Here is a 17213-nt window from a genome sequence, read left to right as displayed (position 1 = left end):
TGAAAAGGCAGAAAACACGCAGTTAGTAGTTTCAAAATGTTATTTATTTACAATTCATTCAATGATTACAGTTTCTTTTTATTCATAATATGAACTATAATATATTCTCTCGAAACTTCATTGTCATCGTATCTAATTGTTGATGCAAAATATTCTTGATTGCGTCCAAAAACTAATTTTCGAAATTAAGAATACCCATTTTGATTGTTTTTTTTTTTTTTTTTTTTTTTGCATCGATCTTCCCGTACGAATGTTCAATGTGACCTTAAATAAGAACAGAGGTCGTCTCTTACATTTACCATTGATTCACCATTTATTCCAGTTTTTGAAATACACATTAAAAATGGAAAACTTTATAATATATCTAATCTGCACCGACCTGGTATTACATCATGTACATAGAGGCGGTGCTGCCAACGACTTGGTGAATTGGTGTAAAACCCCTCGTTAACAAATGTATATTTTGTTACAAAGTCCCGAATTTTTGAATCCCGAATGAAATTCGTACCAAAGCCATGGAAATGCGTAGGTTCTGCTGTTTCAGTTCGAATCAATTTAAACATTCGAACACTCATTCTAAAATAGGAGTAGGATTTTCGTTCGAATAGATTTTTTCATGCGAAACAAAATCAGGGTGTTGATTGAATTCAATACGAAGGTTCCTTTGTTTAGATCAACCGATATTCACTCGTTCGATCCAAATCGAGTCTCTCAATTTTACCATTGAATAACTCATAGTAGAACCGATTCAGTCAACCGGTTAATTTATCCCTTAACCCGAGCAGGTTCAAATGGGAAATTCTCCGAGAGATAATTTGTTGAAATATTTTCGGTGATAATGATAAACGCTATCGTGAGCTTCTATCGCCCTGACTTTAGACACCATGGTCTTCAAGTTGGCACAGCTTCGGGTGAAGTTTACGCATATGCAACCGTAGAAATCCTTGCGAACCGGTCCGGAATGGGCAACGAGGACATTGGAATTTGAGAAGTCGATTATGTAGGCTTTGATGTTTGAGTAAAGTGCCTTTCTCTCTGTAGCGTTTCCCGCAGATTCTACAAATAAATTTGTATTTGGAGTGAGTCAGTGCGTGGAGTTTGAGAGCGGCCGCAGTTTTGCAACATTTGTCACATTTAATGCACTTGTATTGTTTCGCAAGTTGATGTTCGTCTTCTGTCGCTAATATGTCTTCAACCTGCTTGTGCTGGTCACTCTGCTTTTCTGTGGGACTTTCTAAATCTAGTACATCGGGTGTAACAAATTCGGTTTCCAGCTGCGCATTCTCGTGGGTATCTGGTTGTAATGCCGAAAACGCATGCCCTTCATTTGGTTCATCGGTTTCCGCTGGCATGTCACACCGATTGCATGCATACTTCGCTGAGGAAGGAACTTTGTGTACTATCTGATGGCTGTGATTACTTTCGATATGACTTTTAAGTGCAGTTTTCGTTGTAAACTCTTCCAGGCAAGCGGTGAAACAACAGCGAATCGTCAAATCTTTTACATCATCCGCTGGCTCTAATTTAAAGCAGTTATTGGTGTGAAGTACGGCTTCCTGTTCGTTTTTAAATTCCATTTGGCAGCCGCGAGTCAAACAACGGAAAAATCTTCTGGACATTCTCAGCTCGACATGACTAGCCAATTGTTTGACGGTTGCGAATTGTTTGAAACACTTCTCACACTCGTGCAGCTCTAACGAATCGAGACTATTTTGCCAGTCGGGAAAGTGTACCTCCGTTTGATGTGTTTCTAGTGCCTCTTGACTGTCCAGAATAGAATCGCAGCTGCAGCATCTGAATTTCTCACCAACAACTATCATCTCAAAGCTGCCAAACGATGTCTTTTTGCCATGATGAAAATGACTGTGAGCGTTCCAGGCGGTGTTACTGACTATCATAACTTGGCAAGCAATACAAAATATTAACCATTTCGATTGTTCAAGTTGTTTGTGATATCGGAAACTATCTTCGCCGAGAAAAGGTTGATAACATTTACCGCACTGATTGATCGAATCGCTTGAAGTTCGTCGTACAGGATGCTTTGAATTCCGGTGAATTTTCAAAGCACCTGGGGTCGAGAAAAAAAGGCTGCATTTACAGCACCGGTAGCCTTGCATAGATATTGCGTAGCAATGCACAAAATCGATTACTAATTCGATCAGTTTGAGGGGTGGCCGATTACTTCCTACATTGTTAGACTGATCCAGAACGTAATCGGAAGTAAATATAGGCTGAAAAAAAAAAGAATTTACAATGTATCGCTCACTATACATACTCTGCAACAAACCATTCCATCTTCCTTTGTTAGTTTGGCTATTTCAAGTGTGTCCTTTATCACTCGTTGTGGAATAAAACCGAAGCAATCAGGGGGAACTCCTTCGTCAAAGTATCGCTTCAAAGAAAATCAAGCGTAATCTTCTGGTCATAAACAAAATAGGCAATCTTACCAGTTTCTTGCACTCTGAGTGCCTTCTTTGACTGCTTTTCCCGCAAAAATCACACTGGAAATGCAACTTGGCGGTGCCCTGATTCAACCGCAAATAAGTATTTTTCAAATGTTTTCCGGATAAAAGATGACGTTTAAAATTGAACTGATTGTTGTTCTGGTACCCGCAGTCTTCGCAGACGAATTTTGCAGTGTACTGTATGATCCCGTTTATCTTCAGTTTGCGCTTTCGTTGCATTGTTTGAACAGGTTTCGGAACCACAAATTCTTGACTTCCAGAGTGATGCATAGTTCTCTGGTGCCGGTTGAAGTTGAATCGATTACTTGTCGAGTAACTGCAGTTGCAAACGAATACGCGTTTCTTTGTCCTCCGCGCAACAAACTCTGTCTGTGCAAGCTTAGGTATATCTTCCAGCTGAGCGTCGGCTACTAAAGAAACGAAAAACTCCTCGGTAGGCATGACTTCTTGTTTAATGCATATATCATCGAAGATGTTCGACGGTATTTCTAGTGAATCGATCGGATCATCGGCAAAACTGGCCTGGTCTTGCTGCTGTTCACATGCAATATCTTCTATCATTCTTCGAAAATTATTGTCCGAGTGAAAACACAATTTCCGAAGCGTGAATGCAGAATTTAGCGCAGTAAAACAGTCGGCACATATTTGTTGCGGTAGACTGTCCGCGATAACGATCTAAAATTAAACCAAAAAGAAGCCAATTCGATTCTTCGCAGATTTTTTCTTACGATAGATTGAAATACCTCTAATTGTGTGCAATAGATGAGCATATCATCTATACGGACATCGCTGATTTGGGAAACGGTCTCAAGTGGAAATCTTTTGAACTCGTCCGAACGGGCACAAACTCGACAATATTTATCCATTTTTCGGGGCACCAACAGCACGTTGAGAGGAGAAACTAATTTAAATAATTTTGATCTTCATCTGCGGCATTTAGGTGCTCAAAAAATGCAGAAATATTGAAATTGTTGGCATTAGCAAAACAAGGAGCAAGTCTAAAACATAAATATGAATGACGTATGAGATTCAGAAAATTGCTGCTTGATTCTAGTACCATACTCTAGTACCGCAATGTTTAGTTTCAACGTAAATCATCAAAAAGGCGTAACTTCCTTTTTGCAGTTATTAAACATTTAAACACAAGAAAATTCGAATTTAATTCAGAAACGCTGAAAAACTTATCAGTAGTCCAACCTGAACCATAACTTCTGGAAGATCTCTTCGCCTGTGTTACGTATGTCTCAAGTGTGTGATTATGATTAAGACCGTATACAATCAAAAAGCTTCACTTTTTTCAATTTGACAAATTTAGGAGATAACCTATCAAAAAAGGCAAAGCCTAGGTGGCTTGTTAGACCAGCATCGTACCTCGTGACTAATTGGGAGGGTGGTTGATAACCTGTTATGTGTAGAGAAAACATAAAAAAATGCAGATAAATAAAGATTCTTAGCATAAACCAGTGAAATAAACAGGCATTTTTAAAATGCGTATGTAGATTGCGTTCAATATTCAGTTAAAGTTACCGAAAATTTTACAGGTTGTTTTTTAATTACAAGCGAACGTGACGAAATAAGAAAAGAATGTAGGCCACAGAAAGTGCGTCAGTATAACCAAATACAACAAAAATTTTGGAGTTTTCGGAAGCTCACATTCTAATTGCTTAGTTATCTATACACTAAAACTGCTTGCATTCATAATCTGTAGTTTGCTAATATTCAAAGAGATACAATTCGACTTTGTAAATTATTTTTTGCTGTTGTCTTATTTTCTCCGGCGACCGTCGCGGCCAAGATAAACATCGGCAGGCTGACGCCACCACCGAGATCACTCGTCCATTTGCTCGTTTAGCTGAGCGAGTAGAGCTGCGCGTTGCGATTCCAGTTCCGATTCTGATAGTGCCACGTCGTCGGAGCCCTTCGGAGAAACCGAACCACCCCCATTTCGTCCGCTCTCTTCCAATGGTGATCGATGTTTAGCCGCACCAGGACTACTACCGCGGCTAACCGACCGCGAACGGCGTTTCTCCTTTTTCTTTTTATCCTTTTTTCTCTGCAATATAGAAAATAACATGACAATCTGGAATTTGACTAACAACAATCTACAAAAGAGAAAATACCTTCTTGCGTTCAACCTCTGGTGACGGAGATTTCGATGCCGTACCATTCTTAGTTTCCAACGCCATCTGTGGTTCATCAAAGGACGCAGAACGAGAATGACGACGATGCTTCCTTTTCTTCTTGCGTTTGCGTTCCCGTTCACTTTGCTGTTCATCACTTTCCGACTCACTCCTGCTAGAACGCGACTTGGAGCGCGACTTGCGTTTCTTTTTTGCTGGTTTTTCAAACTCCGGCTCCGATAGTTCCGATTCCTGTGAATAGATAATTAACGTTAACAATGCTGCAAAACTCACTGAACTTATCATTCAAAATTGCGCACACTTACCGATTTTGACGACGAGCGGGACTTCTTTTTGTGCTTTCGATTTTTCTTCGATTTTTTCGCGCGTGAGTGGTGATGGCTGCATGAGTCTTCAGTTTCCTTAATGAACTCTTCCCAGAGCCGCTCAACCTTGTCCTCCTTCTCGTACAGATCGTAAACGTCTAGATTGACGACCAACTTTTGCGCGATCTCCCAGGAGTCACCAGCCGAAAGGCCAGCTTCCAACCACATTCCTTTTAGTTCATTCTCCATCTTCCGTATGCGACGCGTTTCCTCCTTCAGCCTTTCTTTCTCGGCGGCTTCGGCTTTCTCTAGCAAAGAATTATACGTGAGCTTCACATTGCCAGCATCCAGCGTGGCCGAACGTTTGTCCTCGCAAACAACGGTGGCAAAATCTTCGAAAGTGGTGCCCGATTGAACAAGGAACTCTTTCTCCTTAAGAATCTCTTTGATTATTTTCTTCTCATCGTGGAAACGAGCTTTCAAATTTTCCACATAAAATTTGAATAAATCTAGCGGAGTGGAGCCAATCTGACCGAGCATAGCAGAAAATCGTAGATCTGCTGAAATGATGGGATACAACTCGACCCACAACGACATTGACGTCAGTTTACCTTCTTCGTGAAGTCCGTCTAGTAGGGCCAAAAATTGATCTCGATTTTTACGTTGCTGTCTCTTCACTCGTTTTTTCTCTCGTTCCTTATCTTCGTCTTCTTCCCGCTCCAAAGTACGAATGTGTTCCTCGAAAACAATCAAGGCGTCTTCTTTGTCCATGCCAAGCAGATTCACATCATTCTTGAATGACGTATTCTCTAAGAGCATTACCTGTGCCTCAGACCAGGTGGTTTGATAAGTGACCGAAGTCATTGCTTCTAGCAGTTCACCCAGAACTCGCATGTTCCGTTTCTTGAGGACTCTGGCTTCCTCCTTTTCCCGCTTAGCCAGATTGAAAATGCAATCATCGTAAATATCCCTCCTGTCCAATTCGGGAACTGATTTCCACACGTCCAAGTTGGCAAACATTTCGTCGCAGCGGTAATACTTCAAGGATGCATTCATTTTTTCCGAAGTCATTAGGAACTTTTCCAGCTCTTCTTTCGATTTTTTTATTTTTAGCCGTTGTTCCTCTTTTTCGTCTTTTTGTTTTTGGGTTTTGTACGCATTAAACGCTTGTTTTTTCTCCTGCAATTTTTTGAATACATTAAATTTGGGATCCTTCTGAACAAGCTTGACGCATTGCTCCCAACTAGAGCTTGAAGGGATGTTTTTCTCCCGCAAAAATTCCTTGAAGGCTTCAATTGCCTCTTTTTTGTCCTTAAACTCAACAGTCGGTTCTTCCTCGACCACCGGTTTCTCTTCTTCCTCTTTTTTAGGAGCTGGATCTTCTGGAACTTCAATCGATGCCAGAGTGGCTGCCATCGCTTGATCCAACGCGGAAGAAGAATTTTCAGCAGATCCGGGTGTTACCCCAGAAAGTGAAGGTACCGAATCGGTAGCCACAAGAGCAGGCGACATAACAGGCAACACAACGGGTGGAATCATCATAGGAATCGCACCGGGGGCTACCGTCTTTAGTGCTGCTGCTTTAGCAGCTTCAGCCGCCACCTTTTCCGCTTCTACCTTTTCCTTCAACTCCAAATACTCAGGTGGAGCTACCCATTGTGATTCCTTGGTATTAACGTTGTGATAGTATACCTTACCTTGGTCTGATTTATATTCCTTCCATGGACATTGTGAGAGCAACTTTTCCGCCGGCGACTTCAATTCATCCGGTTTTTCCCACAAGCTTTGCTTGGAAACACTGTTATAATAATAGACTCTGCCGTCAGGTGCTTTGTGTTCAGTCCACTCGCTAACAACCGGTGCCACCATCGGTATCATAGGTATGACTGGGGCCTCCGCTACAGGCACAGCAGCAGTTGGTGCAGCTCCGAACCCCGGTGGAGGAACACTAAAGGGCACAAGGGCAGGAAACGGTTGCACCCCTGCAACCGGTGGAACCGACATTCTTACATGCACCTGTTGTGATCGTCACAAATCGTAAAATCTCGGAAAGAATTAGCTCAACAATTCAGCACAAAACAGAAGCAAACGCGTCGGATTTTCACTTTGCATGCGCGGCCACAGCTACAGTTTTCAAGAATTTTGCATCGTTTGACGTTTCTGCAAGCCGCAAGTTCGAGAGACACCGAGGGATAGCACTTTTGAAAGTTACATTCTAGTACTGCGAAACTGTAAATTACTGTTAAGAGCAATCGTATCACTTCTCAGACTCGCGTATAAATCGTATAAATAATGAAACATTCACGGGGGTTGTAGCCTGCGTAATCAATAACCATAAAATGTGCCTAACAACTAGTTCAGGATATAGTCACGGTTGTATGGGTTATCGTGGAACCGTATGGATTATCATCCGTTCATGATTTTGTTGTGACTTAAAAAAAACGTAGAAAACTGTCTCAAAACGTTGAAGCTTTGACTATATATGATAGTGGTCATTCTGAAGGGCAAAAGGCAATAATGTGCATTTTCAGTATTTACACCAAAAATTATGATTTTATTTTTGAATTATATAAATATCCAGCTTTTTACGCGCCAAAATGGCGGACGCTATATCGAAAAATTCGTAATATGTTACCTACCCTTTTGACAACTCTGCTTACGTCAGTTTGACTCTTCATGTGTTTCGCAAGAAAAACAATCAATCTGACAACACTAATGTTGCCAAAACTGCAGAAATCACGAATCTGACGTGAGCAGATAGGGACGAATGACCGTTTGGGGTTGGCATTAGGGAGCGTAAAAAGCTGGATTGGATTACTTTTGTTCTAAAATGGAAAACGTGATTGGAATAAGGTCGATATATCTTGTACCGTTTTTTGAGTTACTGAAAAAAAACCTGATAGTACCCCGAATAAGCTGTTAAGCATGTTGTTATGGTTATTGATTATGCGGGCGTTGATTGAAAGATTCAAAAGTGCTCAAATATGGAATGAATCAAATGTCTAAAAATAAAGCTAGCTATCCGATTTGGTCGATGGTTTTTAACAAAACCTTATTTGGCAATTTCAATTTTGTTTCGTGCTTCAAATAGCTGAAAAAAAAACTTTATTTTGTCTCAAAATTCGAAACTTTGAGACGTGTTCGAAATTGACAAGGATCTTTGAGTGTTAATTTAATATATACGACTGAACCATGAAATATTTTGTTTGTTTTTTACCCTTTTGCAGTGTTACTTATTGAGAAGTAACTTGCTCCGTGTTAGTGCTTTTTATCTTCTCTTTCAGACTTAGCAACCTACTTCCTTCCTTATCGACCTTCTCATATCCTCCTGCCAACTATCACTCTAACAACATATAGCGTGCTATAGTCTATGATATTATCGAATATCAGTGGGTATTAAGTCTGGAGGGAAGTTTTGTGTGGATAAACTAAGAATAAACGTATACTTCAAGTCTTTTTACCAACGAGTGGCTTGGTTCCACTAAGAATCGAACCTATCACCACACGCTTGTCAAAGCAAACTCTGTAACCTTGCGACTACGAAGCTCTACCAGCTCTTTAAATGATATATAAAAATTGTATTTTTTGTAAGATTTGGACCACTGCGACCATTATTTTGATCTTTTGTGGTAATAAAAATTGTACAGCTGAACAACAAAAAAAATGTCTATCGTCCTTCGATTTTTAAAAGGAGGATAAAATACATCCTCTTTAGATCTATTTACGTACGAATATGTTAGTGACACTTGTTGCGGAACACATAAACAAATCTCTCCAAACATTTACCATATGTAAACAAGCCACAATTTTACGGTTTTAGGTGGATACAAGCTTAATCTACTCGTACAAATAAGAATATTTGATTACAACAAAGTTCTTCAATTAACAAATCTTATTGATAAAGGTACACGCTTGTATTAATCAAAGAGCGTAAAAATTTGGCTTGAATACACATGCCTAATAGGCCCTTTTCTTATGTTTTTCAAGAAATCGTTGTTTTGTTTGCAATGCTATGTTCTCAGCAGCTGGGCAAATATTCGGTTGAACACTTATTATAAGTTTTAAACTCGGTTCTGAAAAAAAATTTCATTCGTGACCAAGAATTGAGTGAAGCTGCTGAACATTATCGATCAAAAATGGCAAAAAGTAATAAAAAGTAGGAGGGTGGTATTCAAGACACGACCGCATGACGTTGGACTACGGTATTCTTATATTCCATTAAAACAAATAATAGAGAGAATTGCAACTCTAGTATTTGCTGCAATTTTATCTAACAGTGCATTTCTGAATGCTGAGACGTTAGAACGTTATAAATAATAATATATACTAAAAGAATGGATATCTTTTATTTAATCACTGTCATTTCATACATATTCGAATCAACCCTTTGTTTGCTGCACTACCAAGACAATCATTTAATTGAGCGAATTGGTAAAATTTTCCTATCTAAGCAAAAAGCAAACTTTACGAAACTATCTGAAATTGGAGCCCGAACGATTCAACCGAAAACTTTAAATTTGAAAATTGTTTGACATCTAATCGATAAAACTCATGCTAGGTTAGTTCCAGCCCAGCATATAACTTCATGTATTTGAAAAAAAAAACGTTTGGTTCAATAACTCAATATAGCAAGAGCTCAATCACACGTTTTTCGGTACTTATCAAGGTTTGGGCGAGTGACAGGAAAATATCTTAACTTCTTCAGTTGTGATTTAGAGCATTTCTAATTGTTTTGTTATTTTTCACGATAGCGACAAGTTTGTTTCTTTCTCTGTGTGCGAGAAACAAAATCAAAACCGCGCACCGAGAAACAAAAACGAAAATTTAATGAATGCTCATTGAGAAAACTTGCAACTCTTTTTACCAATAATTTATGATACTCAAAAGAACCCGTTTTGATCTAAATCAAATTTCTAGTAAATAAGTGTTGATCATTCATAGGTAGTAATTTTTCCTCGATGAATAAAGACTGGCTGAAGAATTTAAAATCGCTGCTGTAAAATCAAATTCACATCTGTGTTCGTTAAGACGTTTTAATATTTTTAATGACAATAATAATCTTCGATAAACACCCGCTATAGTTATTCACACACATGCTATAACTATCTAAACACGCGTTAAAACTATTCATACACACGCTGTAGCTATAGCTATCCATACACACGCTAATCCTTTCCATACATCCGATACAACTATCTATACACACGCATAAGCTATGCAACCATGTGCTATTACTATCCATACATACGCTATAACTAATCATTACACACGCAGCAGCTATCCACACACAAGCTATAACTATCCGTACACACGCTGAAGATATACACGCAATAGCCATAATATGCTACACATGCTAGTGTCTTACACACGCTATAGCTAGCCATACACACGCAACAGCGCCATCCCTATCATCGCAAATGGCATAGCAATACAGATGCACATACGCTATATGTGCACACTGCACACACACTAAATGGCGGTAGCTTTCCTAGTGGCGGTTTTCATCCAACGATATCTGAATTGGATTACCGCTGGTGGGGTCCAACTCAGATCGAAGGAGAACCGAACTGAATGAAGATCCCACTACCACCGCCGCTGCTGCCTGATACCACCGCTCTGGTTCTGCTGCAGCTCAGTTTGGCCGCTGGAATCAGCCACCGCTGCTGATTATACAAGACCGGCCTGGTGGCCTTTCACTTGTTAACTGATGACTGCTATGAGACGACACAGGCTATTATATAGCCCAATTCGATATAGACGATATAGTCCAACGTCAAAAGTCGAAACAACGAGATGCGAAGATTTACAGTTTATCAACAACCACGAAAACGACTTAACTTACCTTACTGTTGCAACTTCTTTGACGGTCTAACGCTTCGAGCAATGAAAGTGTGGCCAGTTTCATGGGAAACAAACATCCATTACCTCGTCAACGTTTGTCATCGCCAATAGAGTTGATCTACACCCTCAAGCAATCCTTTTTGTATATAATTTTTTCATTAATTCTCAGACTATCTTACACACGTAGATTTAAGTTTATTTATCTCGCCAAAACATGGAATCCTGCTGCAGAATTTGCCGCAGAATGGAATTAGAAAAATCGCTTTCGTTGGATTTTCTGGCAGACACGACGGGGGAAACAATTCAGTATATGATTTTCTCTGTCACAGGACTAATGGTGAGCATCAAGCAGGAAAAGCTTGGCAAGGATCTGGCTAAATGTGATTCTTTACTAGGTCGATAAATCCGACGGTATGCCCTACCAAATCTGTCTTCTCTGTATGGGAAGCCTCACGGTAGCATACGAAATGAAGCGACTATGCGTCGAATCGGACGCTTACTTTCGCAAGCGGTCGCCGATATTGATACTTCCCGTGGCAGTTCATTTAGTGAACGATACTACGGATACTACCAATCAGACGAATGCCGATAATGTAGAAGCACCGAGTTCTCCGTTAACTATGGAGATTAAAATTGAAGATGAAACAGTTGTGGAAGATGCAATATACGAAGCTGTTGAAAATCATCAATTGCCACACTCACCGCAGAATAATTCGGAACAGAATTGGAACATAGCAGTCAATATGATGTATTGTTGTTTTCCAAACTGTTCGGTTGGTTATCCGTTTCAGGAATTGCTGGTGGAACACGCCCGCCGGGATCATAGAGCCGAGAGAGAAGCAAATAGTCTAGGTTGTCCTGATAATTGCTTTTTGTGCATAACTTGTGGGCGAGGATTTGAACAGGAAGCTGCATTGCTTTATCATCGTAAACAACCGGCACCTATTGAAACGGCGGACGCGCAAGATTCCCTAGAATTGCACAGTACTGCGCAAAAAGATTGCAGTGAACAAAATGTCCATGCGGTGGATTCCTCCGCCGATTCTAATGGTTTAATTATAGATTTAGTTGAAAATGATGAAGATGGTAGGTAGTTTTTACTCAACACATTAGGATAGAGTTGATATCTCGGACGTTTTCTTACAGACGAATCAATTAGCGTAACCAACGCTGATTTCAAAGCATTGGGATTTACGATTGTATGTTGTACTAACATGTTTCTTTGCTGTTTAAAGCATTGTAGAAGTAGCTTCGACACTGTGGAACAATTGAATAAGCATTTCGAAAATAAGCACTGGGAAACAAGAACACGTAATGCTGTAACAAGTGATCAGGCCGTAAGATGCGCTGCTTGCTTTCTTGCATTGTCATCTCGTCATGATCTTCAGGCACACCAAGAGGCGAACGACCCAATCTTTCGCTGCAAGTGCAACGGTTGTGGTGAGTTTTTCAATTCGAAAAAGTCGGCCTACCAACATGCTTGTAAAAAAGTTCGACAAAACAATACAGTTAAGACCAAAAAAACAACTTCAAGAAAAAAATTATCAAAAAAAGCCCTTAATAAAAAAGGGGCAAATGAAGAATACGTAAAAACTTCCAAAGGATATACATGCCTAATTTGCAAAAAAAATTTCACCTTCTTGTCTACACTTACCATGCACAGATCCCAATCCCACAACCGCCATCGAATTAACAAAGGGCCGGCGCGTGCTACAGAAGCAGAAGTTTCGTCTGCCTTGGAACTGTCATGCGGGGATAATCTAGGTGATAGCAGACATGAAAAAAGCTACACTTGCCGTTGGTGCAGCACGACTACCAGCGATGTAGACCATCTGGTCAATTGCTATCTCAACAGTAAAAAGCCTAGAAACGAAGCTGCGACCAACAGGAAAACCAAACGAAGAAAACAAACTACCGACAAAATATCGTCAAGCAGTGAAAACACTCGCAAACCTTCCACAAGACGTCGGTCTGCCAAAGATGAGCAGAAGAAAGCAATGGAGGACAAGGAAAAAGAAACAGCAATGGCGAAAGCCCTCCAAATAGCGTTTAAAAGGTTCCAATGTGATGTTTGTGCAGAATATTTTGAGTACAGGTTTTTACTAGACGGACACAAAAAGACTCACACCGCATAGCTGGCTTCGATGATGTAAACGAGGGAAATTGAATTTATGCTAACTAAAAACTGCAGACATGCAGATCCAAGAACAAAATCTCACTCAAAATCACTGGTAGTCAATTAGACCGATACTCGCTTCAAACCGACATATGTTGGTAAATGGTAAATTTCTTTAGTAATGAATTAGAATATTAGACTACACAGTTTGCAACTTTCTCTTTTTTCGAAACCTGTAGTTTATTCTGTTTAAGAATAAAGTAAACTGCCATACTGCGTGAAATTACCTAGTCATCCGAAGATTATGCTTTCATCTGAATATACCGACAATTTATATTGCTGTCTTAAATGATAGTTGATCCATAACAATGAACGCGATGGGGTATACACTGGTTAGTGTCGGACGGTAACAGTTTCCTCCGTGCGATAACAACTTTTGTGTGGAAACTCTGCAGCAAAGCGTCGTTCTGCCTCAACGCCGGTTGCCCACCAGCTGCGTGCCTTTCCTGGCCACCGAACAGTGACGATCTTGCACCACCAAGAATTCGTTGTCTACTATTCTTGAGCGCCACCGGTCGACAGCCAGCAAAACGAAAACTAAATCTAGCCGCTGGTGGCTGTAGATTAAGGCTTCCGAGCTGTTTTTCCGATCGTTCTGGAAATAGATCATTTACCGAAGGGGGTGGCTTCAACGAGGAACACTTAACGTGTGTCTTAAGTAATATTTTTGCTTTAATTTTGTAACAATGTTCACTCTGATTGGCGGATTTACAAATGCGATGATAGTTCTGATGCTTCTTTTCTATGTATTCTGGATAATGGAAGCAGGCATTAGTACGCGTCTTGTTGTTTCGATTCTAAATACTCACGTTCATACTGAAACAGGAATGGAACCAGTCCATCGGCGCAAAGTTCGTTTAGATACTCGTGAAAGAATATATCACTTCGTCCACGGAGAAATACTGCGGCACTCTGTGCAGAACAAAAAAAATAAATTAACTTTTCTCCTTGGTCCATTGACTGGAGACTGATGGCCTACATTTAAATAACAATTGACGAATTCCGGAACGCTATCGGGATCGATGCATTCGAAGTACGGACTCATCTCGCGGAAAGCGAACTCTCCCACGGCCCACAGGCCCCGCACTAATCGTGTCAACCAGTTGTAATCGATAGCGAAGGGTTTTTTATCGCCACCAAAGTAGCGCTGCAATCGCTCCACCAACAAAAACGTACACTCCTGCTCAACAAAGCCCCACTTGCTAGCACACAAGCCGATTATTCGACTAACGTCATCTACCAAATGATCACCACATATCATCGTCGTAATGTTCTCACTCTCCAGTGTGGTTGAGTTCGGATTGATAACCTCACCGTTTGTGCTCTCCGACATCTGCAAACTGATGTTCTCATCGGGATCCTCCGGTTCTTCCTTCAGTTTTACATCCAATTCCTGTTTAACTTCATAGCTTGGTCTATTTTTCTCTAGCACATGCTGGCCACCACTTTGCTGAGTCAAAAAATTTGGGGCGGAGGAAGCATCAAACTCGCTATTAAATTCAGTCTTTATTTGAAATTCATCATTTCCGGTGATATTTTCATGGCCCTCGGCCACTGCTTCCTCATGTTTTCCAAGCCCTTGAACCATCGAGAATAAAGCTTCGTACTCATCCTTGATATTGTTGATGTCTATCTCATCCGGACCTTCTTTAATATTTCCGATGCTTCTCAGTAACTCTTCTGTCGTATTGGAGTTAGAATTGTTCGAATCCTCCGAAGGACCAGTCAACTGATTTTCGAGTATGTTCATTGGAACCATCGCCGAGTGATTAAATCCAGCCTGGAGCTGATCAGTGAGATTATTTTGAGATGGAGGACCGGATCCAAGTGAAGATTCTGTTCCGTTTTGAGCAATCGAAAGCGGCTGCTGTTGTTGAGAAGCATGGCTCTGCGGCTGTAGATCCAAATTCAACTGCTGACTTGGCACAAACTTTGCATTTACCAGGCTCGGAGGCCCGAGCAGTAAATTTACAAAAATTTGACTTAGTAAACTAAGCTCCAGCGTCAAATCCGAATGTGCAACATGATAGTTTCGAACCAACGCCTCGATGAATTGGAGGGATCTCGTTAAAGTGTTTTCTGCATACTCAAATCCAAGCATTTCAATGACCTTCGTTAGCAACAGCTTCATAAGAGAAGGAACGTGAGGGTTTGAAGACAAAATTTCAATGGCCTCCTCGAAACATTCCTCGTCACCTATGTAAATAGCGTCGCACACATTATTGTACAGCTCTAGCAAATCTTCGGCGATCGCCGATTCTGCCATCCACGTCGTGGTTAATACGGGTATGTTACTCTGCTCTATCGTTACATCCTTGATGTACTCTTCGCGGAGATCTAATACTTCATCCTTAAACAGAACAAGATGTGTATACAAACGAACCAAAAGTAAATAATGAAACCTTACCGAATTAAAAAAATAAACTCCGTCATATTCTATTTTATCCCACGGTTCATTGTTAGCTCCCACGATTGGTGGAATATCGCAGTCCTTCAAAACTTCATTGACCAAATCATAGGTGATCTTACCACTAGAGTGGCGCCCATAAGTTTTAATGTTCTGAATGATTTAAACTCAAATTGATTTACCAACTGAAGGAATTGAATTGAAAAAAACTTACGTTTGTCAGTTCCCACAGCTTATAGGTTGTGTCCTCTGCGAGCTTGCTGTACACCTCAGGGGAAACTTCCGTTTCCTGCTTATCATGCTGTTCCCAAATTGTTCTTATTGAACGAGAACTAAAACCGGCGTACGATTGAAAGGAACTCTGAAAGAAGCAATGTTACGCTCAAATAACATTCAAAGCATCGCAAAAACTCCTACCTTATCTTTAGCAACAGATGGGATATTCCCGTCATTGCCGGAGGAATTCGTGTCACTTCCACCGGTCGTCCGCAACGATTGAGAATTGTGGTGGTTAGATTTTGAATGAGACAAACCAGAAACGTTGTTCCCAATGTTGTTCGAATTCGCCGATGAGGCCATTCCGGTAGCGGTCGAATTAGAGTGACTACCGGTGCTGACGGACGATTTCGAGCGCTGTTTCAGCTTCGATGTGAGCGGCTTTTTTGGACTTGGCTTCATGGTGCTGAAATATGCTTCGTAAGAAAGTTGAAAGTTTCCGGATATCATACGCTTCACACTGCAAAAACAACATACCTTTGCAAGATGTATGGAAGTAACGCAGCGTACCGAAGATCACTATTTATTGTAATATTTTGAATCTTATTAAATCACTATGCATTTCATTATTAGTTGCCAATTCTTGAATTGCAAGGATTTTACACGATATTCAGTCTAAAAAAATCAAACAATAATTAAATTTTGCCATATAAATTACAAATATAAATAAGCGGTATTTGCTTTGAGCTTTGACGGTAATTTGGTAACTGGATTCTAATTTTATAAGAACAAAAGAGAAAAGTAAATATGATTGCTATTTTCTTACTCATACAGTAAATTTCGCAAAGACTATGGAATGAATTTTAACGTCAATAGAAGAACCAAAGTATCGAAATTGTAAGGTATGATGATTTGTTATAAAAATTGTAAAGAAAAAATCAATAAAGTTTACTTTATTATTATATCACAACTTACTGTGGCTTTTCTTTTTTTTATTCACACCGCACGAAGTACGGTACACAAAACCAGAATGTGAACGTATACAACCTTACCTCAATAAATTTCACTTTAACTCTGGTAGGCAAACAAAGTTGGTAAACAAAACATAGCCTGTAATACACATACTGCATTTTTATTGACGCCAATTCTCCATTCTAGTAGAACAATGACAAAAATATCAACTAATTTTGAGCATGAAAAGCTGGATTATCTCTCGTTCATTGTAACTGTTATCATACTGTTTTGAAGTAGAATACTTCTCTCAGGAAGTTCGGCTACATAGGGATGTAAAATGAAAATCTAAAACCGAAAAAAGTGAAAAATATGTCCAATTTCAAATGCTAATAAATCGGTTAGTATTCGATGGATTTCCTTCGTTCTTGCAGCAAAAGATTGGAAAATCTTCTAAGATTCTTCCCAAAATAAAATAATTGTAATTTAATTATTCACACTATTGTACTATTGAAAATAGTCAAGCCTTGTCAAAACGAAAAATTCGACCTCTGATTGGTCGTTATATGCTTGCTTCCCAAGCACGGTCAACAGGATCATATACCTTGCAATTGAAAACATGCTATTTGGCCTATATAAGAGCCTGTTTCAGCCGGAGCCGCTCATAATAGTTCTAGACAGCGACAACAGCAGTCGTCCTTCCTTAGCAGC

The 17213-nt window shown here is 40.0% G+C and overlaps 4 protein-coding genes across 7 annotated transcripts; 1 reads left to right on the top strand and 3 right to left on the bottom strand.

Moving 5' to 3' along the window:
• Positions 1-54: 54 nt before the first annotated feature.
• On the bottom strand, positions 55-3473 carry LOC129729399 (zinc finger protein 585A-like). The gene is made up of 4 exons (XM_055687952.1): positions 3209-3473; positions 2448-3140; positions 2288-2392; positions 55-2231 (listed from the first exon to the last, which is right to left on the bottom strand). Exons 1-4 carry the CDS (start codon positions 3329-3331, stop codon positions 876-878), a joined length of 2277 nt encoding a protein of 758 aa, XP_055543927.1. The 5' UTR covers positions 3332-3473; the 3' UTR covers positions 55-875.
• Positions 3474-4133: 660 nt separating this feature from the next.
• Positions 4134-7051, bottom strand: LOC129729398 (pre-mRNA-processing factor 40 homolog A). The gene is made up of 3 exons (XM_055687951.1): positions 4912-7051; positions 4586-4837; positions 4134-4518 (listed from the first exon to the last, which is right to left on the bottom strand). The coding sequence occupies exons 1-3, from the start codon at positions 6913-6915 to the stop codon at positions 4294-4296; spliced, it is 2481 nt and encodes an 826-aa protein (XP_055543926.1). The 5' UTR covers positions 6916-7051; the 3' UTR covers positions 4134-4293.
• A 3799-nt stretch (positions 7052-10850) lies between these two features.
• Positions 10851-13168, top strand: LOC129729400 (zinc finger protein 184-like). The gene is made up of 3 exons (XM_055687953.1): positions 10851-11089; positions 11148-11838; positions 11899-13168. Exons 1-3 carry the CDS (start codon positions 10967-10969, stop codon positions 12885-12887), a joined length of 1803 nt encoding a protein of 600 aa, XP_055543928.1. The 5' UTR covers positions 10851-10966; the 3' UTR covers positions 12888-13168.
• LOC129729397 (uncharacterized) lies at positions 13063-16624 on the bottom strand. 4 transcript variants are annotated; one of them, XM_055687948.1, is made up of 8 exons: positions 16527-16624; positions 16089-16226; positions 15753-16027; positions 15550-15696; positions 15336-15488; positions 13908-15278; positions 13738-13840; positions 13063-13679 (listed from the first exon to the last, which is right to left on the bottom strand). In XM_055687948.1, the coding sequence occupies exons 3-8, from the start codon at positions 16011-16013 to the stop codon at positions 13213-13215; spliced, it is 2502 nt and encodes an 833-aa protein (XP_055543923.1). In that variant the 5' UTR covers positions 16014-16027; positions 16089-16226; positions 16527-16624; the 3' UTR covers positions 13063-13212. The 4 variants fall into 4 exon arrangements, with proteins under 4 accessions (XP_055543923.1, XP_055543924.1, XP_055543921.1 ...); XM_055687949.1 differs by having other exon boundaries at positions 16604-16620; XM_055687946.1 differs by lacking the exon at positions 16527-16624 and having other exon boundaries at positions 16089-16366.
• Between the last annotated feature and the right edge of the window lie 589 nt (positions 16625-17213).

The sequence above is a fragment of the Wyeomyia smithii genome, chromosome 3 (genome assembly GCF_029784165.1).
Source record: "Wyeomyia smithii strain HCP4-BCI-WySm-NY-G18 chromosome 3, ASM2978416v1, whole genome shotgun sequence".
Lineage (NCBI taxonomy): Eukaryota > Metazoa > Arthropoda > Insecta > Diptera > Culicidae > Wyeomyia > Wyeomyia smithii.
The sequence above is the reverse complement of the archived record's forward strand: the minus strand, read 5'-3'. Positions and strand labels throughout refer to the sequence as shown.

Excerpts from the sequence above, each read along its gene's own strand:
- LOC129729397 (XM_055687948.1), bottom strand. The coding sequence starts at position 16,013 with ATGAAGCCAAGTCCAAAAAAGCCGCTCACATCGAAGCTGAAACAGCGC. Across the intron at positions 13,841-13,907 it reads TCGTCAATTGTTATTTAAAT|AGTGCCGCAGTATTTCTCCG; the intron begins GTAGGCCATCAG and ends TGTTCTGCACAG. Across the intron at positions 13,680-13,737 it reads ATTCCTGTTTCAGTATGAAC|AATACATAGAAAAGAAGCAT; the intron begins GTGAGTATTTAG and ends TCCATTATCCAG.
- LOC129729398 (XM_055687951.1), bottom strand. The coding sequence starts at position 6,915 with ATGTCGGTTCCACCGGTTGCAGGGGTGCAACCGTTTCCTGCCCTTGTG. Across the intron at positions 4,838-4,911 it reads CCCGCTCGTCGTCAAAATCG|GAATCGGAACTATCGGAGCC; the intron begins GTAAGTGTGCGC and ends ATCTATTCACAG. Across the intron at positions 4,519-4,585 it reads CAGAGGTTGAACGCAAGAAG|AGAAAAAAGGATAAAAAGAA; the intron begins GTATTTTCTCTT and ends TCTATATTGCAG.
- LOC129729399 (XM_055687952.1), bottom strand. The coding sequence starts at position 3,331 with ATGGATAAATATTGTCGAGTTTGTGCCCGTTCGGACGAGTTCAAAAGA. Across the intron at positions 3,141-3,208 it reads TCTATTGCACACAATTAGAG|ATCGTTATCGCGGACAGTCT; the intron begins GTATTTCAATCT and ends GTTTAATTTTAG. Across the intron at positions 2,393-2,447 it reads ACTCAGAGTGCAAGAAACTG|CGATACTTTGACGAAGGAGT; the intron begins GTAAGATTGCCT and ends TTTTCTTTGAAG.
- LOC129729400 (XM_055687953.1), top strand. The coding sequence starts at position 10,967 with ATGGAATCCTGCTGCAGAATTTGCCGCAGAATGGAATTAGAAAAATCG. Across the intron at positions 11,090-11,147 it reads TCTCTGTCACAGGACTAATG|GTCGATAAATCCGACGGTAT; the intron begins GTGAGCATCAAG and ends ATTCTTTACTAG. Across the intron at positions 11,839-11,898 it reads AGTTGAAAATGATGAAGATG|ACGAATCAATTAGCGTAACC; the intron begins GTAGGTAGTTTT and ends GTTTTCTTACAG.